The sequence below is a fragment of the Hemiscyllium ocellatum genome, chromosome 8, assembly GCF_020745735.1.
Source record: "Hemiscyllium ocellatum isolate sHemOce1 chromosome 8, sHemOce1.pat.X.cur, whole genome shotgun sequence".
Taxonomy (NCBI): Eukaryota; Metazoa; Chordata; class Chondrichthyes; order Orectolobiformes; family Hemiscylliidae; genus Hemiscyllium; species Hemiscyllium ocellatum.
This window is the reverse complement of record NC_083408.1, coordinates 112931744-112956669: the sequence shown is the minus strand read 5'-3', so window position 1 is coordinate 112956669 and position 24926 is coordinate 112931744. Positions and strand designations below refer to the sequence as shown.

Here is a 24926-nt window from a genome sequence, read left to right as displayed (position 1 = left end):
CTCCCTGGCTTCCCAGAGAATCCATAGAAAATCCCATTCGGCCATGGGGACTTATCTATTTTTACACTTTCCAGAATTGCTAACACCTCTTCCTGATGCACCTCAATCCCATCTAGTCTAGTATCTTGTATCTCAGTATTCTCCTCGACAACATTGTCTTTTTCTAGTGTGGATATTGACAGAAAGTATTCATTTAGCACTTGCCCATCTCCTCTCACTCCATGCACAATTTCCCATTACTACACTTGATTGGCCCTAATCTTACTCTAGTCATTCTTTTATTCCTGATATACCTACAGAAAGCTTCAGGGTTTTCCTTGATCCTATTTACCAATGACTTCTTGTGTCCCCTCCTGGCTCTTCTTAGCTTTCTCTTTCGGTCTTTCCTGGCTAACTTGTAATTCTCAAGCACCCTAACTGAGCCTTCACGTCTCATTCTAACATAAGCCGCCTTCTTCCTCTTGACAAGACATTCAACCTCCTTAGCAAACTACGGTCCCACACTCAACAAATTCCTCTCTGCCTGACAGGTACATACTTATCAAGGAACCGCAGTAACTGGTCTTTGAATAAGCTCCACATTTCAATTGTACCCATCCCCTGCAGTTTCCTTCCCCATCCTATGCATCCCAAATCTTGCCTAATCACATTGAAATTGTCTTGCCCCCAGTTTTAGCTCTTGCCCTCCGGTGTATGCCTATCCCTTTCCATCGCTAAATTAAACATAACCAAATTGTGTTACTATCACCAAAGTGCTCCACTATCACCTACTTCCAAGTCAAACACCTGGCCGGGCTCATTACCCAGTACCAAATCTAATGTGGTCCCACCTCTTGTTGGCCTGTCTACATACTGTGTCAGGAAACCCTCCTGTACACATTGGACAAAAACTGACCCATCTAAAGTACTTGAACTATAGTATTCCCAGTCAATATTTGAAAAGTTAAAGTCCCCATAACAACTATCCTGTCATACTTGGTCCTATCAAAGATCATCTTTGCTATCCTATCCTCTGCATCTCTGGAACTATTTGAAGGCCTTTACAAAACTCCTCACAGGGTAACCTCTCCTTTCCTGTTTCCAATCTCAGCCAATACTCCCTCAGTAGATAAGTCCTCAAACATTCTTTCTGCCACCATAATACTGTCCTTGACTAACAATGCCACACCTCCCCCTCTTTTACCATTTTCTTACTGAAACATCTAAATCCCGGAACCTGCAATAACCATTTCTGTCCCTGCTCTACCCATGTCTCTGAAATGGTCACAACATCGATATCCCAGGATTTAGATACATCTACATATACTAAAAGCTTGGCTGAGAGTTAATGTAGAGGCAGGTAATGTTATGGAGGTGGAAACCGATATTCTTGTCACCCAGAGTTTATGGAAACAAATTCTCAGGGTGTTGACCACAGGAAGAGATTCCTGGTCAATATTCCTCCCTCAATGAACCAGTACAGAGGAATTGGTTATTCACTTGACCCACTGTTAGTGAGATCATGCTGAACATAGGTTACAGTGCAAAGCTATGAGAAGTTTTGCAGTAATGCAATAAGGCACTGTTTCTAAATAGTAAGCTATCTTGCAACACAACCAAGCAACCTGACTGCTGAGGGGCCCATCGATTCTCAAAACCAACAGGCCAAAATGACTGAATTGTCTACTCCTTTCCTTGTTCTTACGTTCTTGTGTGTCCAGGTATGGACATATTTTCCAAGAAGCAGTTAATGATTTTAAAATTCATGCTTTCATTGGACCTTCCTCAGTCTTTCGGAATCATTTCCTGGCAGGTAGATGCTCCCATGCAGAAGTGGGGTGATGGGAATTTGTACACCAGACTGGAAAGTTTACAGGCAACAACAATTCATATTGAGATGAAAACATTTATGTGATAAAAATGTTTGAAAGAGTTTCACAGGAGTGATTATCAGAAAAAAAAAGAGTCCTCATTATGGCACATAAAGAGTCGTGAAGACAGGTGACCAAATGTTTGGTCAAGGAATCTTAAGAAGCATCTTAAAGAGGGGAGAAATGGAGGAATTTAGGCTGAAGTCAGTTTAAGACACAGGTAACTGAAGATATGATTTCCCCCCACCCCCACCCCTGGTGGAGCTGTGAAAATTGGGGGTCCAGGATTGAGCAAGTGTAGGGATCTCAAAGTCTGGAGGAGATTACAGAGATGAGGAGGGGACAGGATGGTGGAGTGATTTGAAAAGGATATAATTTTCACTGGAGGGCTTTGTGGTGCAGTAGATAGTGCCCCGACCTCTAGACTAGAAATCCCAGATCCAAGTCCCACCTGCTCCAGAGATGTATAATAGCACATTTGATTAGAACAATATTTCTTCCCAATGGTGTCTGCGTCCAACACAGATTGTTGGTGGCAGTGGCAGAGGCAGGTTAGGGCCCAGTATGAGACCTTGCAGCAGCAGAGCTGGGTCTGAAGAGGACTCATTGTAGCGGTAGAGTCAAGTTTGGGTGCAGTGTCAGTATTGGCGAGGTCCAGTGAGGACTCATTGTTGGAGGCAAGATGGCGCTGAAAAGTGGTGACTCTCATTCTAAAGACAGTAGCGCAATGAATGGGACTCATTCTGCCCACTACGCACATGACCCATGGTGGGACAGTTTAGAAGAAGAACTGTAAAGTTGAACACCTTTCCTTTTATTTATTCTTCTGCCTTTATATTCAAATCTTGGTTTATTTTTCTGTGTTTTAAGATGGTGTGGTGACACTGTACAACACTTTTCATTGTAATTTGTCACAAGATATATGTGACAATTAAATAAATCAAATTAAATCAACAATTTCCGCTGGATTGGGAGCTTGATGCCTGATGAAGGGCTTTTGCCCGAAATGTCGATTTTCCTGCTCCTTGGGTGCTGCCTGACCTGCTGCGCTTTTCCAGCAACACTCTGATCTAAACTCTCGCTTGCTACAAACATCTATCAGCAGTACCAATTCATGTCACAAGAGGGCACCAGTCCTCAGTTCATCATGAGCTGTGTTCTAATTTGGCAAGTGTTTGTTTTCCAGTTGTATTTTCCGGCATATGAAGCAAATATCTCAGCATGTGACTCACTAATATAATTACATTAAATACAAGTTATTAGTTTAACAGTGGGTGTAGACACTAGTTTGGTGTTTTTGATTCCAGGTGCAGGAGCAGCATGCCAGGTGCAATTTGACATGAGAAGCCACATATTTTTCTCAACTCTCCCAAACTGTCTACCTCTCACACCACCCCATAACCTTTGACCCCCTCCAACTTCTGGGATTTCGTAACCACTTGGTCGTATTTGCAGAATGAGCACAGGATGAAAGTTGAAACTGTGGAAGGTGCTGACAGGGACCCGGTGTACAATCCTCATTGCAGTACACTACGCAGGAATTGTTCAGGAAATTGAATCTTGCATTGGCCAATTCCTCTACCTTGGTATCCCTCTGAAATTCTCCATTTAAATCAGAAACTTAGGATGGCTCCAAGGAAATTAAGTAAAATGGTTACACAGGAAAAGATAGATTGTTGAATATAGTCTAACTCCTAAGTAACAGACCCCATATTTACCCTCTCACACACCCAACTACACTTCCCCAAGGCCCCTAAAACCCCATCACCCAGACACAATCCCCTCTCCCCACACCCTGAACACACCACCCTTCCCCCATCCCAGCACCTAAACCCATGGACCTTACCCTCTCCTCCTCCTTGCCAGACACTGACCCAAGATCCAGCTGGTGACTTCATCCCTGCCCCCTTCTCCTGTTCATCCCAGTCTACTTACACCACTGCATCACTTCGCCCACCCCCCAATGCCCTACCACCCTGACACCTCACCCACACCCCAGCTGGTATCTTATCAGTTGTAACTCCATCAGCTGGCATCCTATGTACCTGGCACACTGAGACCCTAACCATTTGGCACTCAACTTTCACTTAACACTTACCATTTATTCCTTTGCCCTTACCCAACCTGTTCAGAAATGTTATGTCACACCTCTGGATAAGGTGGGCACTGCCACTGTGCTACATGAGCCACACACTTACCTTCTATACTTGCCATTTGACACATCAGTTGTCTAAATGTCTGCCAGCACCCTTACGGTTCAAATTACAGCAGCTGACTGCTGTGAAAGGAGGGTGTGGTTTGCCTTCCTCTGACAGCTCCACGCTACAGAAGAACAATTTCAGAACAGTAGGACGGTTCTGCATTTCTGATGGGGCCCTGACTGAAACCTGCTCTCTGAGATGCGGAGCTCCCTTCTGTGTTAAAATATAGAAGCTGGACAGGCCACCGGTGTGGGATTCTCAATGCCCAGGTGATCTGTTTTGTATCAGGGATGCAGTGCAGATTTTCTTTCAAAAATGCTAACAATGCTCACATTAAATGATTTGGAGGTGCCGGTGTTGCACTGGGGTGTACAAAGTCAAAAATCACACAACATCAGGTTATAGTCCAACAGGTTTAATTGGAAGCACTAGCTTTCGGAGCGCTGCTCCTTCATCAGGTGGTTGTGGAGGACATAATTGTAAGGCACAGAATTTATAACAAAAGTTTACAGTGTGATGTAACTGAAATTATACATTGCGGAGTCTGTGCTGTAGGTTGACTTGAGTGGATCCATGATCCGTAATCCTATTGGGATCTTTCCTGCTTGACTACTATCGACACCACTAACCTCCGGCTTAAAGTGGAAAGACCCCGGATTACGGATCACGGACCCACTCGAGTCATCCTACAGCACAGACTATGCAATGTACAATTTCAGTTACATCACACTGTAAACTTTCGTTATAAATACTGTGTCTTACAATTGTGTCCTCCACAACCACCCGATGAAGGAGCGTCGCTCCGAAAGCTAGTGCTTCCAATTAAACCTGTTGAACTATAATCTGGTGTTGTGTGATTTTCAGCACATTAAATGGCACAGCCATCAGCTTAACAGGTTTGGTTTCCAAAAAGAAATTCCTCAATTCCTTGATTCTGCCTTGTGGTTTTCCTCAGTCTCCTGAAATCACAGCTTCCCAATTCCATCCCTCAAGAATTCCACAGGGACATCTCCTCAGGTTAGGGTGAAGGTTGTAATGAGAGTTAAGATCAGTGTAAATTAGTTGAGGCTATGTACTTTTTGAATCAACCTGTTCAAGGATGTTATTACCCAACTCTGGAGCAGATGGGACTTATGAGCCTAGACGTCCTGGCTCAGAGATAGGGATATCGTGGTTATAACAAGATTAGCCAGGTGAACCTCAACAATACGTGTTCACTGATTGAGGCTGTTAACCTGGTCCAATCAGGGAGTCCCAGCTAACAGATAGAAACAGGAGTGTTGTGGTCGAAAGGTGTCAGAGCAGCCGAAAGCCAGAAGGCGCGTAGGGGCAGCTGAGATCCGGAAGGCTTGTGGGCTACCCTACACGCTGTCATCCCAGGGAAGGGGACGGGCTGCCCTAGAGGTGGTCGAAAGGTGTGCTAGGATAGCCCACTGGTCGGAGGCGCAACGGGATGGGTGAGAGCCCAATGGTACGCAGGGGCAGACCGAGAGCCAGAAGGCGGGTAGCCGTCCTCAGTGCTGTCACCCCGGGCAGGTACCGGGGCGGGCTGTCCCAGAGGTGGTCGAAAGGTGATGAGGGTGGACCGAGAACTGGAAGGGGCATGGGGTGGACTAAGAACCGTAAGGTGGGTAGGGGCGGGCTGCCTTAGTGTGGTCGGAAGGTGGGAGGGGTGGGGGGCTTGCTGGGTCTGTATTGTCTGCACTTCTGTATGTAACCGTATTGTTTAATGTACGAATGTTGTTGTCACTGTCTTGTTAAATGTGGAACTGGGATTTGAGGTTTGTCCTCATCTCCCTGTAAAATGGGCAAATGATAGGGTTTGGGGCCTAGCTTTGCTGCTCCTCTCCCTTGTAAAACTGCTGTCTCTTGTACAGCTGTAAATGTTTATTGTAAACTGTTTTGTAATTTGTTTAATAAAATAAAAAAAGGAGAAACAGGAGTGTTCACGCTGGAGTTGTTCAGGGAGAGGTGGGCGCCGCAGGGAGTGGAGTGCATCATTTCCCCCTCCAACTCTATTTTGATTTAGTCCCTGCCCTCCCCTTCACTGTTTGATCACACAGCATTGCCCTTTGACGTGAAGGGCACTGCCTGTCACTGGCCACTCGGGTATTTCCTTTATTCCTGGTGGCGGATACTGAATAAAGATTCGTGCACCTTGTGTCCTTCACTGTGTCTCACACCTGCACACACAACATGGGGGCTGGGGAAAAAATAAACACTACCGCAGTTAGGCGGGAGTGTGGGGAAGAAAAGAAACAGGAGTGTCAGTGGTTCTGTTCACTCTGAGAGCTGGCTGTGAGGGAGCTGGATCAGTGTCAGGGATTCTCCACATATAAATAACGGTGTTGGGGCACTGCCCTCTGTGGACTTACTAATGTCCAACAATTTCAGTACTTCAGGCTAGGATTAAGTTAGGTTAAGTTTAAGTTAAGTTTAAAACTAGATTAGCTTTTGTTTGAATTTAGAAGCAGATTAACAGTTGGTTCAGGTTAAAGTTATGGTTACATTAGGTTAGAGGAGGGAGTGCAGGCGTGAGGTTGCTTCTCCATTCCTGTGTTCTTCCAACTTCACTCATTCATTTTGTTTCAGCTGACAATGTTGATTGGGTCATATTTTCAATTTTCGGTCTTACATTTTACTCATCATCGTTTCTGTCTTATTCCTGAGCTGGATTGTGGTCGTGGGGTTGGATTTATCAACCATCAAATCATAAAATCATTTATTAGGGTTCTTTTCTCTACGACTGATGTTTGTGAACATACGAATAAGGAGCAGGAGTTTAAACCGGCTTTGTCCACGGCTGGTATACTTACTCAAGTTATTGTCATTTAGCTGCTGCACTCAGAGTTGAGATCAGAGGCTGAATTTGCTGGGTTCTTGAAGGAGGGTGAGTCTGCTTTAGATGAGACTCAGGATCAGGATCCTGGCTGCCAATATTTCAATTAAGGTGTCAGTTAACATTTGAGTTATGTGTAGGATAAACATTAAAATTGGCATTCCAGTGAGGCTAGCTTTGAGTTAGAATTAGTTGATGGAACCTTCCTCTCCTGAAAAGCAGGGGAGATGTTGGCAGGTGGAAGAGGTAATCAGGAGGGTTGGTGTCAGGCTTGTATTTCCAACCTCAGGAATTCAGTCCGGCTGGGAATGCCCAAGCTTAAATACCCTACCAGACTTGCAATAGAGACCCGAAAGTGGGCAATGAATGACAACCTCAGAGCCCCTTCCCATCAGCCACTGCGTTTAACTGTCCTTGGCAGTCAACAACAGCTGCAGCCTTCCCAATTGCAAAAGCAGAGACCAGTTTGTGAGAGATCTGCCCTCATTAGGGAGTGACTGACAACATGCATGGGGAAGGACAGAGTGTGAGTACCTGCTGAAAGGGAAGAATGAGAGAGGATCTGATAGAAACATATAAAATTCTAACAGGACTAGACAGGATACAGGTCGTTCTTCTATGATGCGATGGTTGCATTCTTGTGTGACCCTGTGTTATAGAAAAATTGTGTTTTAGAAACAGCACTTAAAATGTTGGCGATGTAATCGTGTTACAGTCAACACAAGTTTTAAAATTTCAAGATTTAGAAACAGTGTCCCCAATTCATCAATCATGTTATAGCGAAATTGCATTAAGGAAACACGCGTTATAGCACCTGATAAATGGGGAAGGATGACCAGGGGGTCCAAAACCAGGAGTTACAATTTCAGAATACAGGTATGCCATTTAGAATTGAGATGAGGAGACATTTCTTTCCCCAGAGAATGGTGAGCCTATAAAATTCTCAACCACAGAAAAAAGTTGAGACGTTGAATGATTTTCAGAAGGAGTTAAATGGCTCTTAGGGTGCAAGGATCAAAGTGCATGTGGAGAAAGAGGGAACAGGGTGTTGCATTGGAAGATCAGCCATGATTGAATATTGAATGTTGGATCAGGCTTGAAGGGTTGAATACGCGCCTGCTGCCTTCCGTTTCTCAGGCTCCCTCTCCGGAATCGAACCCTGATTCCCCGTTACCCTTGGTCACCATGGTAGGCACAGAAAGTACCATCGAGGCCCCAGTTCCGAAAACCAACAAAATAGAACTGGGGTCCTATTCCATTATTCCTAGCTGGAGTATTCATGTGACCAGCCTGCTTTGAACACTCTAATTTTTTCAAAGTAAACGCTAAATGGCCTACTCCTACAGCATTAGAACATAAGAATAGGAGCAGGAGCAGGCCATTCAGTCCCTTGAGCCTCCTCCACTATTTAAACAATCATGGCCAATCTCATCTCAGTCTCCACTGCACTTTCTTGCTCACTCCCCATGACTCTTCAATCCATTACTAATTAAAAACCTGTCTATCCCCTCCTCAATGTCCAAGCATCCAAGGTACTCTAGGCTCGTAAATCCCGTAGATTTATGACTCTTTGACAGAAGTAATTTCTCCTCATCTCTGTTTTAAACCTGCTACCCCTTATCCTAAAACTGTAATCTGTTTTTCTAGATTGGCTCCACATGCGGAAACACCCTGTCTATGTTTATTTGTCAAATCCTTTGACATCTCATATACCTCAATTACATCTCCTCTCATTTTTCTAAACTCCAGAGGGTACAGCCCTAAACTGCACAGTTTCTCATCATAAGGGAAAGCCCTCATCTCTAAAATCTATCTAGTGAACTTCCTTTGTTATCTTGAATGTTCGATGTCTCCAGGAAAACCGTGATGACTTTATAGCTGTTTGTGGGCAGAACAGTTGAGAATCTTCCATCTTTTCTGTGGCTGGACTAGTGTCTTCCAAACTTTCCCCATTTGACCATTTTTGTTTCAGCCTTTAATCTGCTTGACGTTATCCCTTTAATTACTGGCCTTGTGATGTCCCCACGTCTGTGACAGGGGATAAATAGTCTTGTGATGGCCTTTTGCTTGTATTTCTGTGACTTTTCCCTCATGGTACCCACTCGCTCCAGCAGTGACTCAGCTTGATCTGAGCTGTAAGTAATTATTTAACATGTCACTTTTCCAGTCAAAGTTAATACACTTTGCTAAAAGATTCCCCTCACAACTAGGCATTTTAAACTATACTCACCAAGCCTTTATGTCTGTCCAGTCCCCACAGAAATCTGACTGGGGACTGCTCCCACAGGCAGCTCTCAAAGCTGTTTTTTAGAGTTATTGGCTCTCTTTCCCCAGTGAGTTGCTAACTCTCCAAGTTGGAAATGCTCTTCCTTTTTACTAGAGTATTCTTCTTTTTGTAGGATTTCCATAAGGGTTTCTTCTGTAGGGTTGTTCAATCTTGAGCTCTTGCTGCTGACTGTATTGTATGTACTATACAGGTGACTTAAAGTGGAGTCTGAAGATTTCACATTGCTGCTCACCATGCCGTATAAGCTGTCAAATCAAATCAAATCCACACTGCTGCCGACGGTGTGGTCTGGGCTTGCAGGCTCACCATGCTGAAGAAGCTGCTGCTGCTCATAATGGAAGTTTAGATTAGATCAGATTAGATTACTTACAGTGTGGAAACAGGCCCTTCGGCCCAACAAGTCCACACCGACCCGCCGAAGCGCAACCCACCCATATCCCTACATTTACCCCTTACCCAATTTAGCATGGCCAATTCACCTGACCAATTCATCTTTGGACTGTGGGAGGAAACCGGAGCACCCGGAGGAAACCCACGCAGACACAGGGAGAACGTGCAAACTCCACACAGTCAGTCGCCTGAGTCGGGAATTGAACCCGGGTCTCAAGCGCTGTGAGGCAGCAGTGCTAACCACTGTGCCACCGTGCCGCCCACTAAAGTTGCTGAAACCATGATCAAAGTGGAAGAAGCACAGGGCTTGTGTGTTCCGGTTTGGGACTGGTCTAACCAGAACAGTCTCTTTTTACTTAACAAGATATGTTGTGTTTGTGTATTAGCAGCTGGTGACAGCTTACCTTGATATGATAGATACTGTTACAGAAACTTTGGGGAGAGCCCGATGATAGATCTCACACTCTTGAGATCCTATGGAATTCTGCACGTAACATCATATTATAAAATCACAGAATTGTTATGGTACAGGGGAGAACATTTGACCCACTATATCTTCACCGATTCATGTGTCAGTCACCTGCCTTTTCCCAGGAAACCCGTACATTGCTTTTATCTACAAAATGACCGCTTGAATGCCTCGATTGAATCTCCATCAGGAATTGCATTCCATGTCCTAACTACCCACTGTGTGAAAAAGTTCCTTTACAACTCATGTTTGCTTTTTATGCAAAACACCTTAAAACGGTGCCGTTTGGTTCTGAATCCATTTATCAGCAGAAACAGTTTCTACCCAGCCACTCCATCCAGAACATGGAGCAGTACAACACTAAGGTCGGCTTTTCATTGCTTTTCAATGTCATCATTTTGGAAAGTTCTAAAATATCTCCTCTTAGCCTTCCCCTCTCCAAGGAAAACAGCCCTGAAATTTCCAATTTTCCCTCATATCTGAAGTTTTCCACTTTTGGAATGGTTTTCATAAACCTTTTCTGCACTTTCGGGTGCATGTGCTCCACCCAGAACTGTACACAGTATTCCAGCTGAGATCTACCCAGCATTCTATATAACCCCCTGACTCTTGTACTCTGTGCTCCTACATATGATGCTGAGCTCAACACTGTGTGTTTTATTAACAGCTCTATCTACCTGCCCTGCTAACCTTAATGACCCCGGTACATATAAACCTAGGTCTCTGCTCCTGCATACCTTTCAGAACAGTACCCTTTATTTTATGCCTCCTTACATTCATTGTACCGAAGAGCATCATCTCACCCTTCTCCATGTTTAACTTCACCTGCCACCCGACCACCCACTTCATCAACTTGTCAATGTCCTTTTGAAGTTCTACACTGTCCTCCTTACAGATTACAATGCTTCTAAGTTGTGTGTCTTCTGCACACTTTGAAACTCTCTCTTGGACACCAAGGTCTGGATCATTTATATATAACAGGAAGAAAAGGGTCCCAAAACCGATCCTGGGGAACCCCACTAAAACATTTTGCCTGTCCCAAAACACCCATTGATCATTACTTTCAGTTTTCTATCCCTAGTTAATTTTGTATTCATGTTACTATTGTCCTTTTATTGCTTGATCGATAAATTTTCCCACAAGTCTGTTGACTGGCATGGTATTGGATGCTTTTCGGAAATCCATGTACATATCGATAGTCTTTTCCTTCTCAGTACTCTCTGTCATCCTTTCAAAAAACAAGTGAGTTAGATAGAAATGTTGTTTCCCAAATCCATGCAGACTCGTGTCAATCAGCCCACATTTTTCCTGGACTCATGTCACTCTCAATGAACTCTTGCTCTTCTCTGACCTTTACATAACCACTATACCAGAGGATAAACAAGTTCCCCAATATAACTGCTCTATGATGTTTATACTACTCTCTAATTTCTTTACAGATTTCTTCCTCTACATCCTTCCCACTATTTTGCACCAAAGGATGTAGTCTCTGTTTTGCACCAAAGGATGTAGTCTGTATTTTGCACCAAAGGATGTAATTGCACTGATTTATTTGCGCTCACTTATTCATAAGCTTTAGCCAAATTAATTCTGTGTTTGAACCCTGCGAAGCACCCTCTTTCACCAGTCCTGCAATATTCTCCTTAATAAAAACACATCATCCCTCAGCTTTGTTTTCTTTTCCTATCATTTCTGAACTCCTTGTAATGTGGAATGTTTAACACCCTTCAGTATGGCTACAACAAAATCCCAGACGGCAATCTCCACCTTTAACTCCCCAAACCTATAATTATACTCTGTGTGTTCACTTGCCTGCCCTGGTTTAGACATGGTTACTGTCTCGCTTCCTCTGTCTCCAACCTATTGTTCTCTGTTTTAGTGCTATCTGCCTCTTCCAGAAATTTCATCCTTCCTGGGATGAATTTCTAATATACTCTCTTGATTCCCACATCCTTGTTGAATTAGCCTAAACCGTCCACAAAAATACTAACAGAGTAACTTGCAAGAAACTCAGTCCCAACTCTGTGCAACCTACCTTGTTTGTATATGTGACATCTTCCCGAGAGTCAGTCCCCACATCCCAAAAGACATAAAGCCCTGCCTCCTGCAGCATCTTTGCTGCCATGCATTCATCTGCTTTATCCTTCTACTTTCTTTCCTCACTTGGCATGTGGCACTGAGGGTAACCCAGAGATTACTAGAGATCCTGTTTGCTAATTTCCACTCACCATCCTAAATTCTGAATGTGGGAATTACTTTAACTTAATAATACCAGAGTAAGCTTAAAGTGACAAAAAACTGGAGATGAGCAGAAAATCAAAACACTTACCCTTATTCAAACCAACTCCACCTCCTGTGCCGATAATTCTTTGTTTCCTTGTGCTAGTTTTGAAATATATACTTGAATACCTCAGGTGTTTAGTCTGCTATAAAAACAAACAAACCGCAATTCAGTAACCACAACAAAGACAGCTAATACTTAATAAGCATCTTGAAACTATCAATTAATCTTTGAAGTCAGACGCCTACTGAGATAAGAAGAGCAATCTTTGGTTGCTGGTGATGGTGGGCTGGATGCAGAAGGGTATTTAACTCAGTTGGATGGTGGCATGTCCATACAAAGTTCATGAGAACTAAGTTCTGGCCATGGTCAACCTTCTCACACATGCTGTCAATTTAGGCCCTTAAGTGGTCAATTAAGCACAAAATTAGCACCACAACTTACCACCACTGGGATTAACATATTTCTAAGTGGGAGCTTGCCTCAATCAAAGGTAACAACTTTCTGGATGAGGATGTGGACTTCAGGTGGGCTGGTGCCCACTGCAAACCAGCTCACTGCCTTTGCTTTCAGCTCCCTAGCCCCCTCAACCCAAAACACCACACCACCTTCAACATCACTTTTCTTTGTTGGGAATTGTACATGGTGCTTGGACTCTGGAGGTGCTCTTCAAGTAACTTCCTCTTTGCTGCAACTGAGCATAGAGATTGCTAGGTTCCAATTGGCTGACTGTGCTCGCTAGGCAAGATTTCCACCTCTGTGGACCTGATCACAGGGGAAAGCCCGTCATCGGCCTTCCCATGTCCTGATTGGCTTATGGTTCAATGGAAGAGACTTTTCTTGAAAGAGGCTGCTTGGACGTTTAGCTGGCTCTGCCGAGACTCAAAAACATTCTGTCCAAATGCTTTTGTAGCTTTTGAAACTCAGTCAAGAATTCACAATGGCATCTACTCATTGGCACATCCTAGTGAGCTTTTAATAAAGAACTCATTTGAAATTATGCTTGTGATTCTTCTAACCTGCACCAGATGTTCTGTCAATCAAAATCAAAGATTTTTTTTAAAACTCTCACAACTTCGACCTGTTTCTTTGTTTTTAAAGGGTTTGGAATTTAAAGAAACTTCAGATCTTGGCACTGAAATGGTCCTTATCCACATTTCAAGAATGTTTATGTTTACTTAATCAATTCTTAACTCCCACACTGCAGGTTTAAGCCCTCGAAATAGTGCAAATGGGATTTGTTTAAAACAGAGCATTAATTTCAAATGGCCCTGCTGAGTTTGGATTTCCAAACTCTGTCATTCACAAGCTGCCCTTTCCCCAGCAGCAAACATTGGAGCTGCCAGAAATGGGAAGAGACTGGGGCTGACCCAACCCTGCTAAATCCTGGCTAATATTTCAGTACAGCACTAAGGGAGTGCAGAAAACCCCATTAAAATATGTTAGAGAAGAGCAGGGCAGTTCACCACAGACTTGTTAACAAATTGGGTTGTTGCATTTCCCACATTCCAACTGTTCCTGCAATTTAGAAATTCTTCGTTGTCTGCAAAGTACTTTGAAATATCCTACAGATGTGAGAGGCACTTTAGAATTCTTTTTAAAGACAGAGCCAAGCAGGGACAAAGTGGCAATCACACTGAGTGAGAGGTACCGTTTCCTGAACCTGTCAGAACTGGAAGGTAGCTGAGTGATAAGTGGAATTTCTCCAAATAATCTGGAGAAACTTCCCACTATTATGAGACTATTAACATTTTATTACTCTTATTTAAGTTTAATCCCCTCCTGAGAGACCCTTAAAACCTGCAGGTGTTTGCAAAGCCTGTACACAGATGTGCTGGGAAGCTGTGGGGTTTGTAGAGAGCTTGAAAAGTGCTTAGGTTTTTCAACTGCCTTCCTCCTGTCAATTATTAACAAGCACCTCAGTGTCCTTCTCATCCATAGTCTAGAGTCAATGCGAGCGATGTTGTTGGCGAAGTGCAGTTGTTTTGCCAATGCTACCAATACCTGGAGAGTACATAAGATGATGCAAATGAACGCTAACCCTCACCACTCCCTACCAACACAGATGGAGGGTGTCAAGTTGGATCCTGGTGTGTGCTAAGGTAAGTAAACGCAGTGAAAAGTGGGAATTGTCACATTGTTCAGAAGCATTTCAAAGGTGCTTCTAACGCCTTGATTTTTTTACACTGCAGAATCCACCAGACAGCAATGACATGAGTGACCAGTTCATCTGTTTTGTGGAGCTCACTGACTGGAATATTTCTCATTCCTGATGAAGGGCTTTTGTCCAAAACATCGATTTTCCTGGTGCCTGACCTGCTGTGCTTTGCCAGCACCACTCTAATCTTGACTGGAATATTGGCCAATACACCAGGAGGACTCTCTCTTCTTCACCAGATAGAGTAATCAGGTTTTTTAACAGACACTCAACAAAAGTAACAGAGCCTTTGGTTTAATTTTGCACCAGTAAGGCAGCACCTCTGACAATCAGCAGTCTCTCAGCACTATCTTGGACAAGACCATGAGCTTAGTTACAGAAGTGGACCGTAAACTGCAAACCTAAGAAAGTTGTTTGGTTTCTGCTTCTATTTAACTTGGTTGAGAATATCTACCTGGGATCTTATTTAAAGGGCATCATATGGAGTGCGTGTGAGAAACTGAGAATCTAGCTCGGCTGTGCTCCTTACTCTCAACAAAATAAACTGGAATCCTAAGGTTGATTTGATTGATTATCGTCACATACACTGCGATACAGTGAAAAGTGTTTTGCGTGCTCTACAGGCAGATCGTACCATACACAGCTCATCAGGCAGCAGAACAGAGTGCAGAATACAATGTTACAGCCACAGAGAAGATGCAGAGAGAAAGATCAGTCGTAACATTTGAGAGGTCCATTCAAAAGTCTGATAGCAGTGGGGAAGAAGCTGTTCTTGAATCTATTCATATGTGTTTTCAAACTTTATATCTTCTGTCTAACAGAAGAAGGTGGAAGAGAGAATAACTGGGGTGAGAGGGGTCTTTGATTATATTGGTTGCTTTCCCAAGGCAGCAGGTAGTATAGATGGGGTCATTGGATGGAAGCTGAAAATGTGTTGCTGGAAAAGTGCAGCAGGTCAGGCAGCATCCAAGGAGCAGTAGAATTGACATTTCGGGCATGAGCCCTTCTTCAGGAATGCTGCCTGACCTGCTGCGCTTTTCCAGCACCACATTTTCAGCTCTGATCTCCAGCATCTGCAGACCTCACTTTCTCCTCATTGGATGGAAAGCTGGTTTGGGTGAGGGACTGGCCTGCATTCATGTGGTTTCTTGCAGTCTTGGGAAAAGCAGTTGCCATACTACATTGTGATGTATCCAGATAGGATCCTTTATATGGTACATCTATAAAAATTGGTACGTGTCCTTGTGGATATGCTGAATTGCCTTAGCCTCCTGAGTAAGGAAAGGAGCTGTGCTTTCTTGACTGTCGCATCGAGGTGGATGGACCAGGACAGATTGTTGGTGATTGTCACTCCCAGTAACATGGAAACTCCAACCATTTCCACCTCAGTACTAGTGACGCAGGCAGGACCATGCTGTCCACTCCACTTCCTAAAGTCAATGACCAGCTCTTTTGTTGTGCTGACCTCAGTGAAGAGATTGTTATCTTTACATCTTGCCAATAAGCAATCAATCTCAAGGAGTTCTGTCACCTGTTCTTACTGATTGCAGTCTATGGGTCAGGAGTTGAGGATCCAGTTACATGGTTGGGGGGAGAGGGGGGGAACCGAGACCTAGGTCTATGGGTTTAGAGTCATAGAGATGTACAGCATGGAAACAGACTCTTCGGTCCAACCCGTCCATGCCAACCAGATATCCCAACCCAATCTAGTCCCACCTGCCAGTACCCAGCCCATATCCCTCCAAACCCTTCCTATTCATATACCCATCCAAATGCCTCTTAAATGTTGCAATTGTACTAGCCTCCACCACATCCTCTGGCAGCTTATTCCATACACACACCACCCTCTGAACGAAAAAGTTGCCCCTGAGGTTTCTTTTATATCTTTCCCCTCTCACCCTAAACCTATGCCCTCTAGTTTTGGACTCCCCGACCCCAGGGCAAAGACTTTGTCCATTTATCCTGTCCATGCCCATCATAATTTTGTAAACGTCTATACGGTCACCCCTCAGCCTCCGACGTTCCAGGGGAAACAGCCCCAGCCTGTTCAGCTTCTCCCTGTAGCTCAGATCCTCCAACCCTGGCAACATCCTTGTAAATCTTTTCTGAACCCTTTCAAGTATCACAACATCTTTCCAATTGGAAGGAGACCAGAATTGCATGCAATATTCCAACAGTGGCCTAACCAATGTCCTGTACAGCCACAACATGACCTCCCAACTCCTGTACTCAATACTCTGACCAATAAAGGAAAGCATACCAAATGCCTTCTTCACTATCCTATCTACCTGCGACTCCACTTTCAAGGAGCTATGAACCTGCACTCCAAGGTCTCTTTGCTCTGCAACACCCCCTAGGACCTTACCATTAAGTGTATAAGTCCTGCTAAGATTTGCTTTCCCAAAATGCAGCACCTCGCATTTATCTGAATTAAACTCCATCTGCCACTTCTCAGCCCATTGGCCCATCTGGTCCAGATCCTGTTGTAATCTGAGGTAACCCTCTTTGCTGTCCACTACACCTCCAATTTGGGTGTCATCTGCAAACTTACGAACTGTACCTCTTATGCTTGCATCCAAATCATTTATGTAAATGACAAAAAGTAGAGGGCCCAGCACTGATCCTTGTGGCACTCCACTGGTCACAGGCCTCTAGTCTGAAAAGCAATCCTCTGTCTTCTACCTTTGAGTCAGTTCTGTATCCAAATGGCTAGTTCTCCTTGTATTCCATGAGATCTAACCTTGCTAATCAGTCTCCCATGGGGAACCTGGTAGAATTCCTTACTGAAGTCCATATAGATCACGTCTACTGCTCTGCCCTCATTAATCCTCTGTTACTTCCTCAAAAAACTCAATCACGTTTGTGAGACATGATTTCCCACGTTGTTGGATTTATGGTGTTGAAGGTGAAACTGCAGTTAATAAGTCGGAGCCTGATGCAGTGATGTAGGGCCTGAGAGGTAGAGGTTCTGTTAAGCTGTGTTGGTTCTTTGAATGCATTTTTCCAAAATTGATCAAACTATTGTAAAAGATCAAGGAGCTTCTAATGCAAGTTGCATCCAGTCCTAACTGAGCTTTCATTCTTTTTTGTTTTTGTTAGAAAAACATTATATAGGTTACTCCACCAGTTCAGGTCAAGCTCTGTTCATGAACCAGCAAGCCACTTATGTTTCAGTTTCCTGTATAGGTCGAGTCCAATATCAACCATGCCAAATTACCACAATTCTGTGTGATGAAAGCATTTGCCCGTGAATGACCATAACATCATTGGGCCTGAGCCCTCTTATCTCTCCTCACAGGCTGTTAGTCAACCTGTCCATCAGGCAGATGCATGCATTTAAAAAAATGCAGAGAACCTCCAGCCATTAGCATCTGCATAATATTGAAATAGCTACTTCTCAGTTTTGCATTCAGAACTTTCCCCTTCCATCTCTCCCTGTGTATATCAGGGACAAATCATGCAACAGGGAGAAAATGAGGATTACAGATGCTGGAGATCAGAGTTCAAGAGTATGGTACTGTAAAAGCACAGTCAGTGAAGCATCATCCGAGGAGCAGGAGAATCGAGGCTTCAAGCATAAGCCTTCCTGATGAAGGGCCTATGCTCGAAATGGCAAATCATACAACAGGCCCCTGGTTCAGAATACCTATGAAAGAGATACCCAATAAAACTCACTATTTGTTCTCTTTCCAATGCTCTGTAATCTTTTCCTTTATAAGTATTTCAAAGCCACATTCAACAAAGTGTGGCAACAAGGGGAAAGTTAGGAGAAAGTGAGGACTGCAGATGCTGGAGTACCAGAGTTGAAAAGTGTGGTGCTGGAAAAACACAGCAGGCCAGGCAGCATCCGAGGAGCAGGAGAATCGATGTTTCAGGCATAAGCCCTTCTTCGGGAATCTTCGGTGTGGCATCAAGGGGACCTAGCAAAACTGGAATCAATAGGAATTAGAGTCCAAACACTCCACTGGTTGGAGTCATATCTGTACATAGGAAGATGATTGGGTTGTTGGAGGTCAGTCAATACAAATTTAGCTCATGTCTGCAAGAATTCCTCAGGATATTGTCCTAGGCCCCATCTTCAGCTGCTTCATCAATGGCCTTCCCTCCATAATAAGATCAGAAGTGGGATGTTTGCTGATGATTACACAATGTTCAGCACCATTCATGGTTTCTCAGACACTGAAGCAGTCCATGTCAAATGCAGCAAAGCCTGGACAATATCCAGGCTTGGGCTAACAAGTGGCAAATAACATTCATGTCACACAGATTCCAAGTAATGACCATCTCTAATAAGAGATCATTTAACTACCATCCCTTGACATTCAATGGTGTTACCATCACAAAATCTTTCACTGCAAACATCCTGGGATTACCATTCACCAGAAGCTCGACTAGACTCACCACATAAACACAGTGGCTACAGGAGCAGGCTGGAGGCTAAGCATACCACAGCGAGTAACTCACCTCCTGACTCAACAAGGTCTGCCCACTATCTCCTAGGTACAATCAGGAGTGAAATGGAATACTCTCCACTTACCCGGATGGGGGCAGCTCCAACAATACTCAAGAAGCTTGACACCAATCAAAGAATTTCATTAAGCCTTACTGCTCATTGTTGAAATGATGATCAAACTGGCCAGGTACAATTCTTCCTTTTTTTTTAAATTTTCCCCTAATTGTGTCAGGCTAGCTGTCTGTCTATGAGAGTGGGTGTTAAGATAAAAGAAGATTGGTTTTAAATCATAGACATTAATTAGATTCCCTGTTGATTAGCTTTGCTCTACTAAAGTTATATATTAATAATAAATTGTTCATTTCTATTTAAATTATGTACTTGGTGTGTGATATTTGTTTTATTTAAAGTCCGGTGGGGGCAACTTTGAGGGTTTTTGAATGTTTTAGTTTCACTATGTTGCAAATCTAGTATTAGTGAGTCTGGTTTGGTCTGGTTTGCTATCCCTGTGTCAGAATATTTGATCCAGTCCTGTAAAATGAGATAAAATGCATTAATAATCTGATAGTAATCTGGATAGCTGTGAACGTAACATGAGTTAAGTTTACATTCCATTTGAGAGAGAGGGGAATGGATCTGAGACTATTTACTTACCTTTAAGTGCAATTATGAGGGCATGAAAGGAGAGCTGACTAAATCAAATTGATTAATTAAGTTAAGGGATACGTCAGTTGAGCTGCAGTTGCAGAACATAAGAGGATATTTCAGAATACACATAATAGATACATTCCAACAAGAAAGATAAAATCTAAGGGGCAGACTCACTAACTGAGATTAACTAGAAATGGTAAAGATAGTAACAAACTGAAAGAGAAAACATATTGTTATGCAAAACATGTGGTAAATCAAATCAGATTGGAGATAAAAACAGGAAAGCGACCAAAAGAAAGAGAAACCAGTGTACAAGAGAAAGCTGGCTGGAAACATCAAAACAGATATTAAGAGTTTCCATAAACATTTAAAGGAAAGAATATCTACCAAACTGAGCAGTGATCCTACCAAAAATAAGACTGGAACATTAGTAATGGAAATTAAAGAGGTAGATTTGAACAGGAATTTTACATCAGTATTTACTGAGGTAATCAAGAAAAGGCAGGAATGTGAATTTATCAAATCATCCACAAGATTACTAAATAATGTAGCAGGCTCGATCTCATGAAATACAGGGAGAACTAGCCATTTGGATACAGAACTGGCTCAAAGGTAGAAAACAGAGGGTTGTTTTTCAGACTGGAGGCCTGTGACCAGTGGAGTGCCACAAGGATCAGTGCTGGACCCTCTACTTTTTGTCATTTACATAAATGATTTGGATGCAAGCATAAGAGGGACAGTTAGTAAGTTTGCAGATGACACTAAAATTGGAGTGTAGTGGACAGCAAAGAGGGTTACCTCAAATTACAACAGGATCTGGACCAGATAGACCAATGGGCTGAGAAGTGGCAGATGGAGTTTAATTCAGATAAATGTGAAGTGTTTCATTTTGGGAAAGCAAATCTTAGCAGGACTTATACACTTAATGGTAAGATCCTAGGGAGTGTTGCTGAACAAAGAGACCGTGGAGTGCAGGTTCATAGCTCCTTGAAAATGGAGTCGCAGGTAAATAGGATAGTGAAAAAGGCATTTGGTATGCTTTCCTTTATTGGTCAGAGTATTGAGTACAGGAATTGGGAGGTTATGTTGCAGCTGTACAGGACATTGGTTAAGCCACTGTTGGAATATTGCATGCAATTCTGGTCTCCTTCCTATTGGAAAGATGTTGTGATACTTGAAAGGGTTCAGAAAAGATTTACAAGGATGTTGCCAGGGTTGGAGGATTTGAGCTGAAAATGTGTTGCTGGAAAGGTGCAGCAGGTCAGGCAGCATCCAAGGAGCAGGAGAATCGACATTTCAGGCGTGAGCCCTTCTTCAGGCTCATGCCCAAAACGTTGATTCTCCTGCTCCGTGGATACTGCCTGACCTGCTGCGCTTTTCCAGCAACACATTTTCAGCTCTGATCTCCAGCACCTGCAGTCCTCACTTTCTCCTTGGAGGATTTGAGCTATAGGGAGAGGCTGAAAAGGCTGGGGCTGTTTTCCCTGGAGCGTCAGAGGCTGGGGGGTGACCTTATAGAGGTTTATAAAACCATGAGGGGCATAGATAGGATAAATGGACAAAGTATTTTCCCTGGAGTCGGGGAGTCCAGAACTAGAGGGCATAGGTTTAGGGTGAGAGGGGAAAGATATAAAAGGGGCGACTTTTTCACGCAGAGGGTGGTACGTGTATGGAATGAGCTGCCAGAGGAAGTGGTGGAGGCTGGTACAATTGCAACATTTAAGAGGCTTATGGATGGGTATATGAATAGGAAGGGTTTGGAGGGATATGGGCCGTGTGCTGGCAGGTGGGACTAGATTGGGTTGGGATATCTGGTCGGTATGGACGGGTTGGACCAAAGGGTCTGTTTCCATGCTGTACATCTCTATGACTCTATGACTAACCAGTCTACTCTAGCTCCTAATTCATCCATTCATATTTTCTGATTTCATTTTGAAATAGGAATATTCATATTAAATATGATACCTTCATCTTTTCAACAATGTATTTCTGATCAAAACAATGACAGTATTAAATAAAAGTCTCCACATCTCTCCTGTTCTTTTGTCAATGGTCTTATATCTTATAACCTCTGGCTAATGACCCTCCTGTCAGTATTTACCCAATTAAAGAACCCCTTACTTGTGACATTGCAATTTTTCACAGAATTTAAATTATCCTGAGGATTATATAATGAAACAAGTGATTCCCTGGGTACATGTTTCCCCACGTAAATGAATGCTGCAGCTTGTGTCAGCTTGACATCAACTGATTGACTGAGAGATTTTTCATAAGGATAAAGAAACTACAGCAACATTCTCATTATCCGGAATTAACAGGAATTCTCAACTACCAGCAATTAACTGGAGTAGGTTTCCCTGCTCTGGGAACTGATCGTTTGCTCTCCTTTCTCTCCCTCTCTCTTTCTGTCCCCCTTCTTTGATCAAACCTCAATGTTATTTCCGAGCAGCCTTGGCTACAACCTGGCTATGCACATTCATGTAACCAATACTCCCCATTCCCAGAGGGTGCCAGATACTGGGGAGTTTACTTCGCTTGCATTTTAATAGAGCTTTTCTTGATGTCAGAATGTCTCCAAGTGCCTGACAGCCAAAGAAGTAATTTTAAAATATGATCAACACTACAAAGTCGGAAATGCTGCAAACAATTTGCAGGTAAACAGCAATGAGATCATTTGTTTGCACTAATGTTTTGTGAAGCTTAAATACTGGAGAAAACACCATAGAGAATCCTCACTGCTGACCATATTGATGTATTCAGCTGTCTGCACTATTGTTCACTTTATGGCAGATAGCTTTCTTGCCACTATCCTCTTTTAGGGTAGAAGCAAAGGAACAAGATTAGGCCATTCAGCCCATCGAGCCTGATCTGCAGTTCAATCAGATTGTGCCTAATCATCTACTTCCATGCTACCATCTCCATTTTCCTTGATGTTATTCTGATTTAACTGGAAAAAATGTGCCCCAGTGTCCTTTCAGCTATCGCAGAATGAAATGTCACAATTAGACCCCAAGATGACCAATTTGTCTGAATGACTGCTATTCAGTATAAGGGCAATTTATGTCAAGTTTGATCATTAACAGAAAATAACTATTTATTACAAGACATTTAACTTTAACAAAAAGCAGAGAATAAAAATGAATTCCTAATCTACTGCTATGTGATTTAAATTAACCTGATGTTTCAAAATTTCAAAAGATTGAGCAGACAGAAAGAACCTGTGAATGCATTGTACCTGATAGGCGTGTGTGCCTTGGAGGAATGTCCTATTTCCTTAAACGCTCACCAGTGTACCATTGATCCTTTAAGGGTATTTTCTTCAATCTACCACAAGTCAACCAACCCTGCATTCTCTCATTTTTTTTTCCCTTGTTTAGATTTAAGGCCTAGTTTCAGAATGGAACATATTGCATTCAAACTTGATGTATTTGTCTGTATTATGGTTGTTGTTGCCCACAGATTCCTTGATGGTAATTATTACTTAGCTCTTTCTCAGCATATAAAACTACATTTAAGAGAAGGTGATCCCTATTTGGTTCCATCTCTTCTATGCACTCCAAGAGTTCATCATCCACAGCATTAGTGCTGATTTGTTTAACACAGTCTATACGTAAGTTGTTCTCACCTATTATTATGGTTTTACCCATGTTACATGCATCTTTAATTTCCTGATTCATATTTTTCTCTACATTAGCATCATAGTTGGGTCACCATTAACAACTTTCATCAAATGTTGCTGTCATTTGCTTTTTCGGAGGGCCACCCTATAAGGACAATGCAACCCACCTGTAGCGATTAGAACCAGGACCAGGTGGATCTCATTGATGATGCGATCCTTAATTGGGGTTGTTAGTCTGGGCCGGAGACCCTGGATGACAGGGAGTGTCAGGTCTCCTCTGTCTAGGGACTGGCTCTGAGCTGACTGGTCAGAACCCATGCACATGTAAATAAAGAGTGTCTTGGTGACTGGATACTGGCCTTTGTGTAGTCATTTCACTATCCATCCATCATTCTTGCCCCAAACCAATCTCAATGTCTCAGAAATCTGATATCCCTCCTCCTGCACCAGCTCTCCAGCAACACAAGGATCTACACTGTGTATTTGACCTGGTGTCTCAAGGAAAACCACTTGCTGGCCCGACAAGAAAAAAAAATCTTGTCTTAAACAAGATCTAGTTAATTGCATGTTAGCAACAAGTTATACTGATATGTTGGACATTGCCCTGCCTGGTTAGACAGTTGTTATTCCACAGTGGATGAGAGATGCACGTGGTGGAACTGCAGTATCCTCATTGCAGTATATGCTGAAGGAACTGACCATTGAGTCATAGAGCATGGAAACAAACACTTCAGTCCAACCCGTCCATGCCAACCAGATATCCCAACCCAATCTAGTCCCACCTCCCAGCACCCAGCCCATATCCCTCCAAACCCTTCCTATTCATATACCCATCCAAATGCCTCTTAAATGTTGCAACACCAGAATTCAATTTTCCACTGGGCAGTAACTTTGTGGATTTTTACTTATATCAGAGACTCTGGAGGGCCCAATCCAAACCCCACCCCCCATTCAGACCCACCTTCTCCCACCATGCTGCAGGACTTGACACAAGACTCCTCCCCTCTGCTGGACCTGGCCTGACTCGATCATATGTCTCCCACAAGCCAGTCCTGACCTGAATCCCCTGCCCCTGACCCAAATCCTTCCATCCACTACCTCCCCCCCAACCACTCCACCCACATTGCCAGACTTAGCTCCCCACCAAGCACCATCTTCCAAACCCTCCTGACCCAACTTAACCTCCATTAGCCTGGACCAGAATCCTGTAGACCCAACACCCACCCTCCCTGCAGCTCTACCTACCCCCCCCAATCCTCCCCCCCCCCCACACTCCAACAGAGCAAATTTCTCCTACCCACTCATCTACCCTAAACATTGCACCCCCATCTGGCCTACCTACGCTCTGCACACTACTCACTTGGCACTTTTTCCCCTTCCACTTGGCATCCTACTGAGCTGTTATCCAAATGGATTCTATCCAGTTGTTACCCTAGCCTCTACCTATCTGGCAGCCTATCTCTCCTCAGTTATCACCCTACTTACCTGGCAACATGTATATATTCTACCAACTTGACATCTTACCCTCTACTCAGTTGACATCCTGCACTTGGCACTTTACTCCCTTTCTAGTTGGCACCCTATCTGTCTCATACCCCCCCAGTACTCTAACATCATGCTTTATGAACTTACTGCTTGACGGCACCTATAAGTTTCATAATACAGCAGTTTACTGCTGTGAAAAAGGGGTCAAGAGTGTGGTGCTGGAGATGCACAGCAGGTCAGGCA

At 43.4% G+C, this 24926-nt stretch overlaps 1 protein-coding gene across 1 annotated transcript in view; it reads right to left on the bottom strand.

Moving 5' to 3' along the window:
• LOC132818228 (cytosolic carboxypeptidase 3-like) overlaps positions 1 to 23516 on the bottom strand; it is a 120284-nt gene extending 96768 nt beyond the window's left edge. The window contains exon 1 of the mRNA XM_060829008.1: positions 23366 to 23516. Coding sequence (XP_060684991.1) covers positions 23366 to 23516 — 151 coding nt within the window. The remainder of the gene's footprint in view (positions 1 to 23365) is intronic.
• Between the last annotated feature and the right edge of the window lie 1410 nt (positions 23517 to 24926).